The sequence below is a fragment of the Prunus dulcis genome, chromosome 6 (genome assembly GCF_902201215.1).
Source record: "Prunus dulcis chromosome 6, ALMONDv2, whole genome shotgun sequence".
In the NCBI taxonomy this organism is placed as follows: Eukaryota; Viridiplantae; Streptophyta; class Magnoliopsida; order Rosales; family Rosaceae; genus Prunus; species Prunus dulcis.
In genome coordinates this window covers 9,310,712-9,327,743 of record NC_047655.1, presented here as the reverse complement: position 1 = coordinate 9,327,743, position 17,032 = coordinate 9,310,712, and the positions used below count along the sequence as shown (strand labels likewise).

The following is a 17,032-nucleotide window of genomic DNA, read 5'->3' as shown; positions in this document are numbered from 1 at the left end:
GGCGCAGTTTGTACATAAACAAAAAAGTGAGACGCCTACACTAAATTTAACGGATTATTTGACAGAGTCGACGGAAATTAGCAAAGCATGACACAAAAATAAAGTTCAAAGAAAAGTAAAACAAACTGGGTTTGGGGAGCCAATGTGAGATTTAGGGGAAAAAAATATAATTAAGCTTACAGTAAAAAAAATAAAGGCTTAAATGCTAAAATAGTCCATGTATTTTATCTTGTTGGTCAATTTAGTCCATGTGTTTTTAATTTAGCCAATTTGGCCCTTGTGTTTAGCACTGTTAGCCAATGTGGCCCATTCTGTTAAAATTGCCGTTAAATAAACATGATAATTCTTTTTTTCTTATTCTTCTTTTGAAAACCTATAAATTTTGTTGAAATTAATTTATAAAAATTGAATTAATTTAAAAACATATCAAAACTTCATTAGAACTAAAACATAGCATTAGAAAAAAGATTTTTTTAAAAAAAAAAAAGATGGCAGGGGGCCTCAGCGGTAATGATTGTTGAAGGAGGCGAGGACTGCATGGATGATTGGAGATTCTCTCTCTTGGGAGATAAATTGAGGGGATTAGGGATTATTCTTGAGAGAGAGAGGAGAGAGAGAGAGAGAAGAGAGAGGGGTGGGGTGGGGTGGGGTGACTGTGGCTTGGGGAGTTGGGGTTTTTGCGTGTGGGTGAGTTGTTGCTGGGAAGAAAGGGTGTTGTTGAAATGGTGTCGTCCTTTGGTTTTTAATTGCTTTTAGCCTTTAAATCTTATTTTGATTTCATAATTATTTATTTTATAGATTGAATTCAAATATTTATATTTTTTATTAATATTTTAATAGAAGTTTAACGGATTGGATTACATTAGCTAACGGTCCGAAATACAGGGACCAAATTAGCCAAATTGAAAACACATTGACTAAATTGGCTAACGGGCTAAAACACAGGGACCATCTTAGCATTTACGCCAAAAATAAAAATTCAGTCGCTGATTCAAGACCCGTAACAGACTGAGCTTAGTAAACACAAAGCGTACATGTCCAAGGGAGCATAGCCTTTGAGTTGAAAGAAATCAACAATCTACAAAGGATGAAACTTCAAATTGGCTAAAATCACTCCAAAAACAAGGGTTAACATGGAACACAGTAGCAACTAATCAAACTTCAGAATAAGTGAAGTTACAAGCAACCAAGTAGAAGAATGTTTTTCTGACTTGGAAGCAATCCCACATAATACATGCTCAACTTCTTCATGATTGATAGGCGATCGTACCAAAACATAGACCATTTCCCCCCTGAACAAGTAAAAACTTGCTAAGTAATCCCAGTAAAAACACCATTTGCAGCAGTAAAAACAAGTAAACGAACGGCCCACCCTTATATTAAGAGTGTTTGCATAAGGCAGCCAAAAATAACCAGAGGGCAAGCATAGATGAAAAATGGATAATAAAACAAGGCTTTACCTGAATGCAATCTTTTACAGGCAAGGTTCAACAAAACGACCTCCAACCATGTCCAACGGAACATCATCAGAAGGGAGAATCTTAAGACTTAGGGACAGTAACATTTAGAATTTTCACATCTACTTGGGGCCTGTCTCCCCTGTCTGTCTTCACTTTCTCTATAGCCTGCCAACAGAAGAGTATCAGATGCTAGTCACACTGGGGTACGTCATACTAGCCATGAATGAGGAGTTAAGGTACAGAACGCTATCATCGTAATAGTGACATATTCAATAAATATTTTCCAGGCATTTTAAAAGAAAGCCTCTACATACAGATGAAAAACACGGAAGTTAAAGCTCAACAATACCTGTACGACATCCATTCCCTTGATAACTCTGCCAAAAACTGTGTGCTTGTTGTCAAGCCAAGGAGTAGCCACCGTGGTGATAAAAAATTGTGATCCATTTGTGTTCTCGCCCGCATTTGCCATCGATACGGTGAAAGGCCTGTCATGTCGTAAACTGCAGGAACACAGACATTACATCAATGTATATTTCAGCCAAAGAATTATAATAACAAGAAAGCAGAAATTTTGACTTCATTACTATCTCATGTAATGCTATAATTCTGTCTATGAATATAGCTATAATTCTGTCTATGAATATAGCTATAATTACCTTTTGTGAAACTCGTCTTCAAACTCCCTTCCCCAAATAGATTGCCCACCAGTACCATCTCCTAAAGGATCTCCTGTTTGTATCATGAAACCTTTGATCACTCGATGAAATATGAGGTTATCATAATAGCCATTCCGGCAGTGTGTTGTGAAGTTCTCCACAGTTTTAGGGCATTCCTCTGGATACAATTTCATGTGTATGTCACCCATCGTAGTATGCAAAATCTGGAAAAATAATAATAAGAGGGGGGAAGGAAAAGTTAGGCACCTATGACAAACCAGAAAGCATGAATTTATTCATTTTATATAAGGTTAAAAAAAACAGTGATTTTATATACTTTTTACTTAAAATAATTCACAAAGATGGAAAACTCACATGTCTAGAAAAGATAACAGGACACAAAATTGCCCTTCCACTAATAATTCAGGTATCTTGTTCATCTACTTAGTAATTACATTCTAGCTCAAAAAAATAATATAAAATTGAACCATAACAAAAAGAAAACGCATGTTGGAATGTACAACTAGAATTTCACCTTGATTTTTTTAAGTGGATAAAAATAATGCTCCTCTTTTGAAGAGGAAAATTTTTCGAAATAAGTAATATGTAGTTTTCTTTTGAAATGCGTAATGTGTACTTACTAAGAATGCATTCAATAACACTCCTTGCATTACTTTTTTCGAAGAACTTTCCTCTTCAAAAGAGGAGCATTATTTTTGTCCACTTAAGAAAATCAAGGTGAAATTCTAGCTGTACATTTCAACATGCGTTTTCTTTAGTAGTAATAAGTAATGTGTAATGAGTCAAGAAATGCATTTACTAGTACTAATAAGTAATGTGTCATTCTCAACAAGTAATGTGCAGTTTTGAAATGCATTGTTGATTCCTTATTGTATGTCTTGCAAAAAAACAAAACCAAATAAGTCTGATATTATCCTCTCCTTTATTTTTCCTTCTTTTTCTAAATTGAGAATGACATCATGTCAAGAAACAGGTGGAAAATCAAATATGCATAGTAAAAAAAACATGCAAAACCCATCTTTCCACTTTACTCTCCCCTTCTCTTTATAATTTGAGGACAACAGCATAGTAAGAAAACAAAACAAAAAGGACTTTACCAAGTTCTTTTCTTATGATTTTATTATGCAGTGTACCATTTTAATTTTAATTTTATAAATTTCACTAGATTATAAGAAACTCAAGCTTTATTCTTTACAAAATTAAGAAAAATGGATGAGAAAAGCATCACATCCAAGATACAGAAGAGAAAGTAAACTCACCACATTGTCAGGAAGAGATGTTGTGACTGATTTGCCAATATCTGATGCAGCCAAGAGTTCATCGGCAGGAGGCTTTTCATTGAATATATCTCTTCCCTTAGTTGCATCTTCAGGCTCCTCTGGTTCTCTCTGACTGATCAGAACTCAAAGAAGTCAGATTGGACCAATAAAAAAAATGTAGAATCACAGTGAACCAACTCCATCGTATAAAGTAGTCAACTGTAAGGGTCATCTTGATATTACTGAGGTAAAATATCACATTAAAGAGCAAAATATGCATCACACAGTAGCTACATAAACACATCAATCAAATGATCCTAAATCATAACCCAATTTCTTCATTCTTAAGACTTCTACCATCATCATGATTTCTACCAAGCGCAAATCTAGGCTACAAAAATTCAGCCATGTAATAATGTGCAGACAATAATAACTTGGGCATCTGATCATCATCAGCCATGAAATAATATGCTAACGGCTAAATTGTTGAAGATTGTAAAAATACCACATTGGAAACTTGAAAATATTTAATATAATATATAAGTGTGTGGTTCCACTACTATTAACATTGAGGCCTTTTGTATAAATCCCCATACATGCCAGACTATACAGGTGATTAAGTTAGGGGCCTTATCAATGTTAGACCAATTAGTAGTGGGTCGCTGGTCCATCACTCTGAAATCTTAACATAAATAAGCCAAAAATACATGCTTAAAAGAAAACACAAATCCCACACAAGTGTCCTACAAGTTTTTGGAAGTATTTAGTACCTGAACAGATAGATTCTATGTTTCTTGAAAGCACAACATATGAGAGTGGGATCCGTCAAAGGCTCTTTGCTTTCATTCACATTTGCTGCAGCTGCGGGAATTTTTCTAACTTTTTTACTGCTTCTGTCACCTTGATATAAGGCAATTCTCAAAAACCTATCATTATTTTCCACTTTTCCAAGAATTCGGGCAACTTTATTAGTGTGTAAATTTACCACCTAGAAATTCGCAACAAAATCAAAAGGATGAATTAGTTTTTATTTTTAATTTTAAGACGAAGAAGAGGGAGGTGATGGGGGTGTATTACAACCCAATTACATGACAGTATTATCTTACTTTTATCCCAAGGAGAGTCGCATATATGAGAAAATTTGAGCTTTCATCAAAAACTGCATTTGGCTGTGGGGCAGATTCTGTTTTCTCAATTTCCTTCTCAACAGCCATTCTTCGCCCAAAGTCAATAGCTTCCAGTTGGTACAAAGGTACATCACTTCTTTGGAGATCTTGGGCCACCTAATCAGCACAAGATACTTGATCAATAACAGTGTCTAAAAGCCAAATTATTCTCAAAAACATGAAAAACTAAAATAATTATAAAAAACAATCAATGTAACAAATTGACATTACCTCAAGAGATTCATCATAGACTCGTCGCAATTTACCCGTGCTAAACCAAAATACACGTATCCTGCGATCAGGGGATGTAATTGAAAACTGCTTACCATCTGGGCTAACCTGAAGAGCCAAAAAAGTATTTTAACAAAAATGAAAGAAAACAATATACAAGTTTAAGCTTTCTCTAATCATGCAAATAGAATGAGTTCATCATGAGAATTTAAAGCTTGAAGGAGTCAAAAATCAACTTCTAGGCGTAAATGCTTATGAGATGGATTGCATATGGCACCTCAATAGAAGAAACAGTAGTTTTGCATTTCAAGAATTCGAAAAGACTGGTGTCACTTTTCACTCTAAACTTCACCCTGCACGCACCACATGAAAGCACTACAGTTACACATCCATGTCTATTAGGAAGTGGACAAATTAAATACCTGATAGTGATCCATTCAAGAATATAACTAATCAGATTGGTGTTATTTTTATGCTAATGAGACGAAAGAGAACAGAGCACAAAACCATGCAAGCAAAAAATAATCACCACCAATGTCCTGAACAGCAGCACATGTTGAATGTGCAAAAGTAGTCTCTACTCTCTAAAAAGATGCGCTCAGTTATCTTCGGCTATGATAAAAGTAATCAATAATTGGTAAATTTATCTGCTCTGACTGCAACTATAGGACTTTAGTGTCACCCAATTTTCTAACCAAACCAAACTACACACAAATTTCGAGTGCGGCTGCCAAATATCATATGAACCTCCCTCATATAGTTTTCCTTATAAATGTGGATGTATTTCTACAGATTATCTATAACATGGTGATAAAGGACAATTATTTTATTAACATGCCAAAGAGCACATACCCATCCTCTGGAAACTCAAGCGTAGCAGGACTCCAATACTCAATTATTCCCTGTTGATCAGCTGAAATCACTGTATCAAATACAGGATTATACCTCATTACTTTCACTGGGCCCAAGTGTATCTGAGGAATGGAATATAAAAAATAAAATTGGAGGTTCAACTTATTTAACCTATGTACATATTTTTCTAATAAACAATAGAACTTTGCAGGAAAAAAAAAAAACGCCCCTTCCAAAGCTGCAACATACCTCTCTAGAGATTATAGGTTCATTTGTACCAGCTCGTGCATCAAAAATGTGTACAAATGATGAGTTTCTATCACTGATGGCAAGCCTGGCTTTGACATCCCCTTGTTTGTAGACCCAGTCAACAGCACCAGGAACAAAACGTGTTCGAATCATGACCATCATATCATAATTGACTACATCATATATCTTCACAGAGTGGTCATTTGAAATTGTACAGCAAAGCAAACCATCAACGCTAACCTGCATAGCTGAACAAGTCATGGTTGATGACTGCAATAACAGGATGATTTGACAACTATATACAAAACACACAAACATATAGGTGTGCAAAAAGGTAGGTTGCCTCACCCAAACAAATAGGTGTGCAATAAACTGAATCAATACAAAACACCGAAATATCCTCACATATCAACACACTCATGTTGAGATGTATCTCTTGTATATGCCATAAACATTAGGAACAACACGAAACATTTGCAAGTCCACAGTATATGAAGAACTAAACATTAGTTATGGACACACCATTTTCAATATCTTCAGGTCTCGTTTGGCGGCTCAACCTGGAATGGACTATTCAATTAAATTGGACTAATCTCCTGGCTGTGAACTTATTCATCCTGGGAGTGGACTTATAAATTGGACAACAGTCCAACATATTGTGTCTTACAAGTCACATTTAGAGGGATGGGACTCATAAGGACTGGCTTGGACTCAATTCCAATACAGTCCAGGCTGAGCCACCAAACAAGGCCTCAGTGTCCAAAATTAGAGGACACAACATCGAAAGTCATTTTATTTAGCACAAAAACTATCAATGAAAAATAAAATTGGATTCAGCAACCAAGGAATAAAGGATGACCACTACTTTGCTACACTGTAGACTGTACATACAGAGCTTGTCTGTGTGACAACATATCCTCTATCTAGCAGGATTAGAAATAGATAAACCATACCTTATCAATTAAGAGCGCTAGCATTTCAGCAAACTTTGATTGATGCAACCTATTCATGTATTCAGGTCTTATGTCTTTATGCAGAAAATTCAGAAATCCCAAGTTGCAGCCACAAACTACAACAGGAGATCTATATTCAACTTTTATGGGTTCCAATGAGTGCCGACATTCAGAATAAAAATAATTCAGAATCAAGGCAGAAATCTATATGGAATTAAGATTCCACAGCATATGCATTCAGTTCTATAAGGACAAACTAGGTTTGATTCCATGTTCAGAATCATCCCATTTTGGATTTAGTAGCAAAGCAGTAATCAATCTAAAAGTAAGATAGGGCATCGGTACACATGTATTAATGCAAGAAGGAAGAACTCACAGCTAGGCCTTCAATTGGACCCAGGTGGGACCTAAAATGCTTTGCAAACTCAATGCCAATAGCCTTTTTCTTCCAAAACTTCAAATGTCCTGGTGACAAAAGATGAAACAAGTGAGAAATAATGGAGTCATACTCATTTAAGCAAATTACGAACTGAAGACAACCAAAATTATCTGTATCAAAATGCCCTAGCAGTAATATGCGTCAAGTTTCCAGTGTGGATAGTATTATAAATTAGATTGCATCTAGTTACAGGGAAATAAATATAAATTCAGATTGGAGCTTCACTGCAATACTATTCTTGTGGCAGAAGGAAACTTATATGCATCATACGCTTAGGAAAGTCGGAGACCACATTCCATGATACCTCAGCATGTCACTATTGACATAATATGCTAGCTGTGCAAACCCTATCTGACTGAAATACACACTGCTTCTACAATGCATGACTTTCATTCCACTTTATAAATATTTTTTTTTTAAATGACCTAATATAGATAGGAGTAGAAATAGGCTAAAGCATCTTCTTTCCCTTTCTTATAGAGACATATATACTAGTAGAACATATGCAAAACTCCTTATAGTAGCCACATGCTCACCAATGTGAATGCGACCAGTAATGATGTTACTAGTATGGCTTGTATATACAACCGTAATAAATTGGAAACTATCCCAGAATATTAAAACCTTGGGAAAGCAAAGAACTTCCTGATAGAATCTCAACAAGCCATTCCAAAATTAACATATGACACATCGCTATTAGCCAATTCATTATTTTAAACTATGCGACAAATGAAAAAGTAGCAAATAACATGCACAATACAGAGGGCAGACTACGAAATGATTTTAGGACTTGCAAAAACAATATCTTTGAAGTTAGTATTATTACCATCAACACTTCCAGTTACAACAAATTCCGCCGAAGACACAGCAACATGTGTAACCACGTCACGGTGCATATAACTTTTCTCATACCTGTTTGTCACGCCAGAAAAATAAACATGAGTTTACAATCACTGAAATTCCAAATTTGAGTTTTAACAAAAGCTCTTGGCAGACACATCATTGTCTAGAATAGGTTTCAGCCTTCCGTTTCAACTCCTAGGTTCTTTTAAGGAAAAGAAATACAGATAAAACATGGGATTTCTTAATTGACATGAGCTGAGTTTCTTAGGGTTTAGGGGTTTTAGGGATTGTATGGAGCCAAATCAAAGCACGTACATTTTCTAACCTATATGCTGAAACTAAAACATAAGTTTCTATGTACAGTCACTGAAATTCCAAACTGAAACTACAATTTGGACCAAAAAAACAATCCATAAACTCATAGAGGCCTAAAATCAACGCATACATTTGAGCAGAGGGAAGGGCGTCGAGGTAGGCATGCTCGAACTGGAGAGGCCGCTTGGGCCGAGAGCGAGGGGCTGGTCCCGGGCCCACCAGGGGCTCCTCCTCGCTCTCCGCCACGGCAGAGGTTGCGTTGCCGCTCTGAGGCTCCACCGCGTCTGTTGCAACGTGCTTTCCGTTCTGGGGTTCCTCTACGTCTGTTGCTAGGGTTTTTCCGTTCTCAGTTTTCCCCATGTTTGCTTGCTCCTAGGGTTTTTTGCTCGAGACGAAAGACTGCAATCACACTGAAACAGTAGAGCTTCCAGAGACGAAGCTTTGAATTGTTCGCGTGAAAATCAGGCTTTTCGTAATTGGCTCGAATCTGTGAAAAAGAAGAAAGCTTTCGAAATTGGCCGAACCGGGGCAGGGAACCGGATTGTTTCCGGTTTGATGACTAGAGCACATATTCTATTGGGCCTGTAGTCTGGTTTAGCTAAAGAGTGGGCCTACCTTGTTTAATCCTTTAGTTGGTTGTAAGAATTGGGCCTTTTGGGCCTATACCATTATCGATTTTTATTTAGATTGCCGCACCCAAAGCTATTTCTGCCCCAAAAAAGAAGCTTTGCTCTTTAACCTACATCGAAAAGCTTATTATAGTTCGGTCTCATCACTTATGAAATTTTTACATACAACCGTTTATGTATAACTATGTGTCTTCGGATCTCTCCCAGGTCAAATCTTAACTCTACACTTTAGTCTTAATTCCCTTGAGTCTATGAGAACCCTCCCAAGTCAAATCTTAACTCTACACTTTAGTCTTAATTCCCTTGAGTCTATGAGAAGTCCCCGTTCACATGTGTGTTGACTAAATTGCTCGTGATACAAGATTACAAGTTGTGACTTAAAAACAATCCTAAAATCTACATAATTTTGTATCCATATTATTATTTATAAATTACTAAACTTCAAACATTTTGTGTTGTTTTTTCAATTTTTATACAAGTGATATTTGAAACAAGAATGAATGGAACCTAGGATCTCAGCTGCAGAGGTAAATGCTCTTAATCACTTAAGTTACAAACCTCTTCCTACTTCATTATTATTATTATTATTATTATTTTGAAAACCAATTAATGTGATACTGACAAAGTCAAATTCCAAACTAAATTATTATTCTTTTAATGGTGTAAAAAAGGAGTACAGTTAAGATGTCATTTTCCAATCAAGTATTACATTTTTACTTTGATCACATCTCTCATCATATTTAGAAAAGAAAAAAATAATAATTGGGAGATGCAAAACAAAAGTAGAAATTACTCATTGTGAAGAAATAAAAGATTATTGGTGAGGATTGAAACTTGGCAAGCAACCAAAAGAACATCATGTGAGGTTCTCTTAGGAAGAGGAGTGAAACAACAAAGGTAGCTCTCAAAAAAACTTGCCACCCAACCCTACCTTCTTCCTCCAAACGAAACACTGCACGTGGGAAGGGGCATGGCCTCCACAAGCAAACACACAAATTCTTCAAATCAAGCCCTCCAATTTCACCATCCAACACATGCCCCCAGCACTGAAACGCTCCAAATCCAATGGCTCCTCCGGCCATCGGGGGGGCCTCTTGATCTTGTGGACAGCCAATGCCAGCCGTATATTTATTTAGCCTTCCAAAGTCAATATCATTTGTTTAAGTTCACATTGTCGGGATCCGAGGCTTCTTCCAACACTGACTAGGAAATATTCTGACTTTAGTACATGTCGGTTTGAAGAAGAGTTCTATTGAAAAATATTGCCAAACCACAACTAGTCACATAAATTAGGCTAAATTTTTGGATAGGGATTATTAATTCATTTTTTCAATTATTGAGATAATAGCGATGAAAATGAAACTTTTGTTATTGAAAAAGACCTGTCCAATTGAAAACATATAATGCTAGAATGTAGGGGCAAGAAAACATTTCTCGCAATAATGTCATATTTTGTATCAACGTGTTCTTAATTTAGTGATATTTCTCTTTCGGGTGTTAAAAATGTGCAAAGTTCAAATTCCTTACTTACTCATGTTGATAAAAAAGAAAAGTGCAAAATTTGTTTTTATTTTGTCAACATGCGAAATGAAAAGTCTTTTTGACGAGGGTTGAAGTGTGCAATATATATATCTCTCTTATTTATTTGTTTTGTGACTAATAATATTCCATTTTCTCAGGACAAGTTTGATCAGATACGACTCGTCTGGTAAATGGTGGGGGAATAAAGGGTGGAGGTGTACATCTCAACAATGCCCAATTAACCCCTTGAAAAAATGGGTGCCGCTTGACTGCCGATGCACCCATCAACGATCCCAGTCGCCTAGCTGGGTCCTTAACCAACAGTTGTGAGATGAGGTCCTTGGCCATGGGCGGCACGGCGGGCTCTTTCGGAAGTTCTAGGGCTCGAGCCACAATGTTAGCTAGGGTTAGCTCATTGTCCACACCCTTAAAGGGTGTGACGCCATAAAATAGCTCAAAAATAAATATACCTAACGTCCACCAGTCCACTGCACTGCCGTGGCCCTCACCGGACACAATCTCTGGGGCCAAGTACTCGTGGGTCCCAACGAATGACATGGACCGGACATCAATGGGCTCGGACACAAACTCGGGCCCATTTCGAAGGCCCTGCTTCTTCTTGCGCTTGCTTTTGGGGTGGAAACATGACACGGCAGGAACTATACAATTTGGAAGAATGCATGAAGATGAGGCAAATGGGGGTGGATCAAGTGAGTAGTCTTTCTGTGGTGCAGCAATTGGGGTGTTTTGGGTAGAGATGATCTGAGCCGTTGATGCAGAATCGTCGCATTTTAACGAGAGGTCAAAATCCGTAAGCATGATGTGGCCGTCGGATCGAACTAACACGTTTTCGGGCTTTAGATCACGGTACACAATTCCCATCATGTGGAGGTACTCTAGAGCCACAATCACCTCTGATGCGTAGAACCTAATAAATCATGAGATAAAATAACTGTTAGTATTGTTACTAATTAATCATGAACTCGCATGATTTGTTATATCATAATCCGTTGATTATGGAGCACTTAAAAAGACATAAATTATAAGTATCCTATAATGGTTAATACTTGTTCATTGGGGAAAACTTAATGATTAATCCTAATTTATTTAATGAAAAAGTAATCAACTACATTATGATTGATTCCATGATAATAAAAAATAAATGATATAAATACATAGAGACTTTTGATATTCTAACAATATCATAAGGACGGATCTTCTTTTCCTTCAACTAATATATCATGGGATTTGGTATAGGACACACACAACCTACCACATAATCTCTATTGTAACCTATACTGTAGTCTGCCAACATATAGCCAACATTTTGTTCAGTTGTCTGCATTTAACTGGAATTTGGTTTGGCAAAATGTTATTTGATATAAAATGGCAAGCAATGAAACCTCCTACTCCCCCCATTGCCAATTGGTTTTGGGGTGGAACCTCAACTTCCTTCAGTTTTTGTGATCACAACACACGCAAATGCAGATGATAGTCAAATGCATTTGCAACTATGCCCAACTCAACTGCTGCATAGAATTGATGTTAACTGATAAGGAAAAGCATGTGCATAGCATAATACATGTATGAGAAATGGATCATCATTCAATTCCAAGGCACACAACAACTTTCTACATTCACATATATTCATCAAATAATTTCAAACCATACAAAATTTTTCTATCTTAGCACCAACTGACCTGACCCATACCCTTCCTATTTCATAAATGCCAAAGTCCCTAGGCACCACTGTGTGTGAGTAAATCCCCCTCCCCCTTCGTACCTTTGACAAAATAAAAGATTAAAAAAAAGTCCACTGGCCCATTAAGACTCTTAATGTGATTGATTGGGAGCACTTTTGGAATGGAAAAAGATGAAGAGAAGAACATCATTTTTCTTGGTAAGAAAATAGAAGGAAAAAAAAAGGAGAGGAAATAACAATATTTCACCTTTCTTCCTTACCTTTATCTTTCACTTCCTAACATTATCAAAACACATGCAAGCAATTAATTGCAATGATGTAAAAGGGCATTTGCAACCATCACCTAATGCTGCATATAACTAATTGCTGGTAAAAAGCAATTGCATAATGGTGATTGATGAGATTAGCACTTTTGTGCTTGTCTCCATGTGGTTTGTGTTCTTTCCAAATTTGTCTAAACATATGAGAAATACATCATCAATAATTGCAAGGCACACAACAACAACTTTCCATATTCACATATTCACATATTCATCAAGTAATTGCAAAGCATACAGAAATAATAATTCTATATTCACATTGCCTCACCTACTTTGTTTATGTATTATTTTCTTTGTAAAATGACACCTAGGAGTTGAACAACTTGGTTGCCCTTCCTATTTCCTAAATCCCAAAGTCCCCTGGCCCATGCTCTTAATTATATCATATGCTTTGGTTGGGAGTACTTTTGGAATATGGGCAAAAAGAGGAAGAGAAGCTCAGCAATCCTTTCTTGAAGGAAAAGAAGCCAGAAATCCTGCAAGGAGTTAACTGAACCCAATACTTGAATTCAGATTTTCAGGGATCTGTTTGGTCCATGAAGGGAACAAAAGCTATCCCAGAGATCAACATGAAAGAGAAACATACACCCTCATTGTCATTGCTGCTATAAAGATTATATAAAAAATTTACTAAATCTCCCTCACTGACCTTTTGTCATAAAAACAACAAGCATGGCTTAAAATTATGGGTCAGTCTTTAGGTACTGAAGTGATTCTGATTTTAAAGTCAACGGTTGTTGCTCAACCAACTGCAACTGGGCACACACTACATCTAAGTCCCTTAATAGTGAGAAGAAGACATCAAGTTTAGACCATAACCAACATTAATCATTTCATATGATAGTTGGGCATTAATCATTTCATATGATAGTTGGGCACCAGGTTATAGTGTCTTCAAACTTAAGGGCTTAAGGTTCATCAAAGTCTATTTGCAACTTTTATGATAAATTAATTACAAATAAAACACTATTCTACCAAATTATAGGGTCATCCTTAAATGTAAGGCCTTTTTATTGCTCAACTAACAGTAGTTATATATAATTTACCAACCAGTGGTTGATTGACCTTCCAAACTTACATTTTACGCACTATTTAGCTGCGTTAGTGTACTATTGGCACGTTCTCGTAAATATAAAATAAGTATTCTACCACTGAAACTAAAATGTTTCCTCATTGCTACACACTCGGTAGATGTAACATATTAATTTCAACTAAAAAAAAAGGTAACATGTCAACTGATACCTTGGACTCTGAGAGGAAAAAAGGAAAAGGATAAAAGAGGAAGATGCCTTAGACTTCAACTCGCTGAGCTTTTGTACGTGCATGTAATTATTGGCCTTTCAAGCACATAAGATGTGTTTTCGACCACAAAAATAATAAATATTAAAAAATAAGCACAGAAGAGTCAAAATTTCATCAAAACTTTTACCCCATAATGAGCCACTTGGCATCTCAGGGTGGAGCTAGACTACCGTGCTTACGTGCACTCGGCCGCAGCCGAAAACTACCCAGCCCTCAAACAATAATCCAGTGTACGTCAAGCACGCTGTAAATCTTTGCTCACTCAAATCCAATCCCAAAATCTACCAAACCGCGGGTGAACGACAGTGGGCCCCACCAACCAACTGACAGGTAAACCGAGAGTGCGGGCCCAGCGGGTCAGTAAAGCCTGAACCGTGCAAACGCATGGCATCAAACAAATCCCCTCCCTCCAATCAATTTTTATATTTTCGTTTTCAAACCAAGTGAAATAAAATAAAATAAAATAACAAAATTTAAAAAAGGAAATAAACGATCGTTCATTAATGCAGTTAAGAAGAAGAAGAAGAAGAAGAGTCAGTGCTAACGTGCGCACCTGACGGCAGGGTCGGCGAAGCGCTTGAGCGGCTGGCGCTGGCGGAGCACGTGGAGGTCGCCGCCGGGGCAGAACTCGGTGAGTAGAAAAAGCCAGTTGGGCGCATCGATACTCGCGTAGAGCGTGGGCAAAAAAGGATGGTCCAGCATTTCCAATATTTCCCTCTCTGTCCTCGCCCGCCCTTCCTTGCTCCGACTGATCAGCTCCTTCTTGTCCATCACCTTCGCCGCAAATACGCCCCCGCCCTGGCCTTGGGGTCCACCGCCGGACTTCAACTCGGCTAAGTAGACGGAGCCGATGTCGCCGGAGCCGAGGCGGTCGGAGAATTTGAGGTCAGAGAGGGAGACCTGCCGGGTCGGAGATTCGGATCGGATCTTGTGGATGGCGGACCAGAGAGGGTCCGAGGAGTTGGCGGGTCGGGGCTTGGAGACGAGGGACGGGGGGGCTATGCGCGCCGAGGAGGAGGCGGAAGCCGTGAGCGTGGATTCGGAGGCGGAGCTCGTGCTGCGCTTGGTTTCAGTGGCGGTGTTGGTGGTTGTGGTGGAGGTGAAGCTCAGGCTCTGGAGGTCGTCGGCTAAGTCGTCGAGCCACGGCTCCATTGTAGAGAGAGAGAGACAGAGACAGGGAGTGGGAGGGGAGGAGTAAGAGAGGAGAGAGATTGTGGTGTGTCTGAGAGAGAGAGAGTGTGTGAGGGAGTGAGGAGGTTTTGAAGGGGATTGGGGAGAGGGGAGAGGTGGTTGTTGGGCTTGGGTTTGGGCCTTGTGGTGGGTTTGGGTTGTTTGGGATTTTGGGGGTTGAAGGTGGGCCTTGTTTGTGTGGACAATGCCTAATCTTTTTAGATTTTTATTATCCAATCATTGAAGACTTGGATGGTGGATGGATACAATACAATCACAATACAAACCATAAAAGAACATTATGCTATTAAAAATTCATTTAATTTTTCACAAGGCAAAAATTATTGTAATAGAATAAATGAGATAGTTAAAAATCAACTCTACTTTTATACATTTATACATTTAATCATTTCATAGTGAAAATAACTTAGAATTTATCGTGAATTGATTCTGGTTGTCTGCTTTGATTAAATGAGTATGATAGAAAAAGACATATGTAATTAAATAAGTTGTGTTAGGTTTTCTTTTAAAAAAAAAAAATTTCTACAAATAATTTAGTGGAAAAGTCCAACATGGTGCACCATGTTGATTTTTGTCTATCCCAAATAATTATTCCAATATGAAAAGAATTTCTATCGCAAAAAATTTAGTGTATAGAAACTCTTTTCATTGGCAGAACTTGATTTTTTGGCTAGAATATTTTTTCTTCTTTTAATCAATAAGAGAAGGAAATTTCGATTTAAGTCTTCCTTTCAAATTAGAAAGAAAAAAAATTGTTAGAGCGAGGTTAACTGGTTTTTTTTTTTTTTTTTTTCTAAAGTTACAATAGAGAGGAGGTTTTCTTACACACTGTCTAAGTGTCATGAATGTTAAAACTTGAGATCACTGATTAATCATTATCGTTTTTCACTAGATTATAACCTGTTGGCCAGGTTAACTAATTGGCTAGCAGGTTGGTGCCCTTTTACCCCCTCTATTACTTAAACCGCAAGAAACGCGCATGTCTCAACAGAGAAAAGCTTCAAGAGTCAACCAAAGAAAAGAAGAAAACTAGATCGAGTTTGTTTTTATGAAAAACAAAACAAAAGCCGCATGTGTTGAAGTGTGATTTGCCCATACATTTACATTCTACGAAGCATGAGTGTCCAAATTATTTTGGTAAACGAAGCAACGACCGCACGAGAGGTGGGGTGCTTCTCGAGACCGGAACTTCCTATTTAGCCTCAAAAGCTTGGATGCAACGTGCTGCGTGCATGTGCACAAGAAAAATAGTAATTATATTGTGCAGAAAGAAGACTATCCATGATAGAGTTCATAATTATGCAGGGGCCAGCTCTGGGTCATTCTCTTTCTCCTTCTAAACTTTGGGTGTGTAGGTTGCCCTTGTCTGTTGTAAACTCTTATTATTTAGACATTTTTGGATCTGTGTGCCCTCACGGGTCTAAATTTGGGGTGGATCCAGCCCTTTTTCGACTAATCGACCGCCCGACTGAGAATTTTCAGAAGAAGAAAAAAAAGGTACATATGAACTTAACATATATGAAAGAGAATTTGCTAATAATATCAATAATGCAGCGATAATTGAAGAATTTAAGACTTCTAAACTTTTCGTAGGGTAAAATTTTAGATTTAATAGTGTTGTTTTGTATTGCATTGTATTTACTTATGGTTTTTGTTAAGCTTTTATTTATGTATAGAGATACATTTAAGGGTAACATTCATTACGTCCCTTTGACTATGTGTATCTTTTTATTTTTATTAACAAAAGTCACTTGTATCGTCAAGTTTCATAAGTAAGTTTCGTCCCGCCAACTTTTAAATCCAGAATTCACTACTCGTCTAAGTTATACTAGTTGTCTTCTTTTTCGTATTAAAAAATTTTTATGTAAGAGCCATCGCCATGGGATAACTTTTCAAAGCATATTATATAATTCAAAGTGA

General features: G+C 37.3%; 2 protein-coding genes across 3 annotated transcripts; both read right to left on the bottom strand.

Annotated features, from left to right (window-relative positions):
• Positions 1-935: 935 nt before the first annotated feature.
• On the bottom strand, positions 936-8,920 carry LOC117631758 (peptidyl-prolyl cis-trans isomerase CYP71). 2 transcript variants are annotated; one of them, XR_004586354.1, is made up of 14 exons: positions 8,578-8,920; positions 8,116-8,201; positions 7,227-7,315; positions 5,898-6,137; positions 5,649-5,770; positions 5,074-5,149; positions 4,797-4,904; positions 4,506-4,682; positions 4,170-4,387; positions 3,400-3,532; positions 2,120-2,343; positions 1,810-1,963; positions 1,461-1,625; positions 936-1,292 (listed from the first exon to the last, which is right to left on the bottom strand). XR_004586354.1 is itself a non-coding variant. In XM_034365050.1 (13 exons), exons 1-13 carry the CDS (start codon positions 8,805-8,807, stop codon positions 1,542-1,544), a joined length of 1,941 nt encoding a protein of 646 aa, XP_034220941.1. In that variant the 5' UTR covers positions 8,808-8,920; the 3' UTR covers positions 1,429-1,541. The 2 variants fall into 2 exon arrangements, 1 of the variants encoding a protein (XP_034220941.1); XM_034365050.1 differs by lacking the exon at positions 936-1,292 and having other exon boundaries at positions 1,429-1,625.
• Positions 8,921-10,682: 1,762 nt separating this feature from the next.
• Positions 10,683-15,169, bottom strand: LOC117632724 (serine/threonine-protein kinase D6PKL2). The gene is made up of 2 exons (XM_034366281.1): positions 14,475-15,169; positions 10,683-11,525 (listed from the first exon to the last, which is right to left on the bottom strand). The coding sequence occupies exons 1-2, from the start codon at positions 15,071-15,073 to the stop codon at positions 10,733-10,735; spliced, it is 1,392 nt and encodes a 463-aa protein (XP_034222172.1). The 5' UTR covers positions 15,074-15,169; the 3' UTR covers positions 10,683-10,732.
• Between the last annotated feature and the right edge of the window lie 1,863 nt (positions 15,170-17,032).

Excerpts from the sequence above, each read along its gene's own strand:
- LOC117631758 (XM_034365050.1), bottom strand. The coding sequence starts at position 8,807 with ATGGGGAAAACTGAGAACGGAAAAACCCTAGCAACAGACGTAGAGGAA. Across the intron at positions 3,533-4,169 it reads CATAGAATCTATCTGTTCAG|TCAGAGAGAACCAGAGGAGC; the intron begins GTACTAAATACT and ends AGTTCTGATCAG. Across the intron at positions 1,626-1,809 it reads AGGGAATGGATGTCGTACAG|GCTATAGAGAAAGTGAAGAC; the intron begins GTATTGTTGAGC and ends TTCTGTTGGCAG.
- LOC117632724 (XM_034366281.1), bottom strand. The coding sequence starts at position 15,073 with ATGGAGCCGTGGCTCGACGACTTAGCCGACGACCTCCAGAGCCTGAGC. Across the intron at positions 11,526-14,474 it reads TTCGCCGACCCTGCCGTCAG|GTTCTACGCATCAGAGGTGA; the intron begins GTGCGCACGTTA and ends ATGATTTATTAG.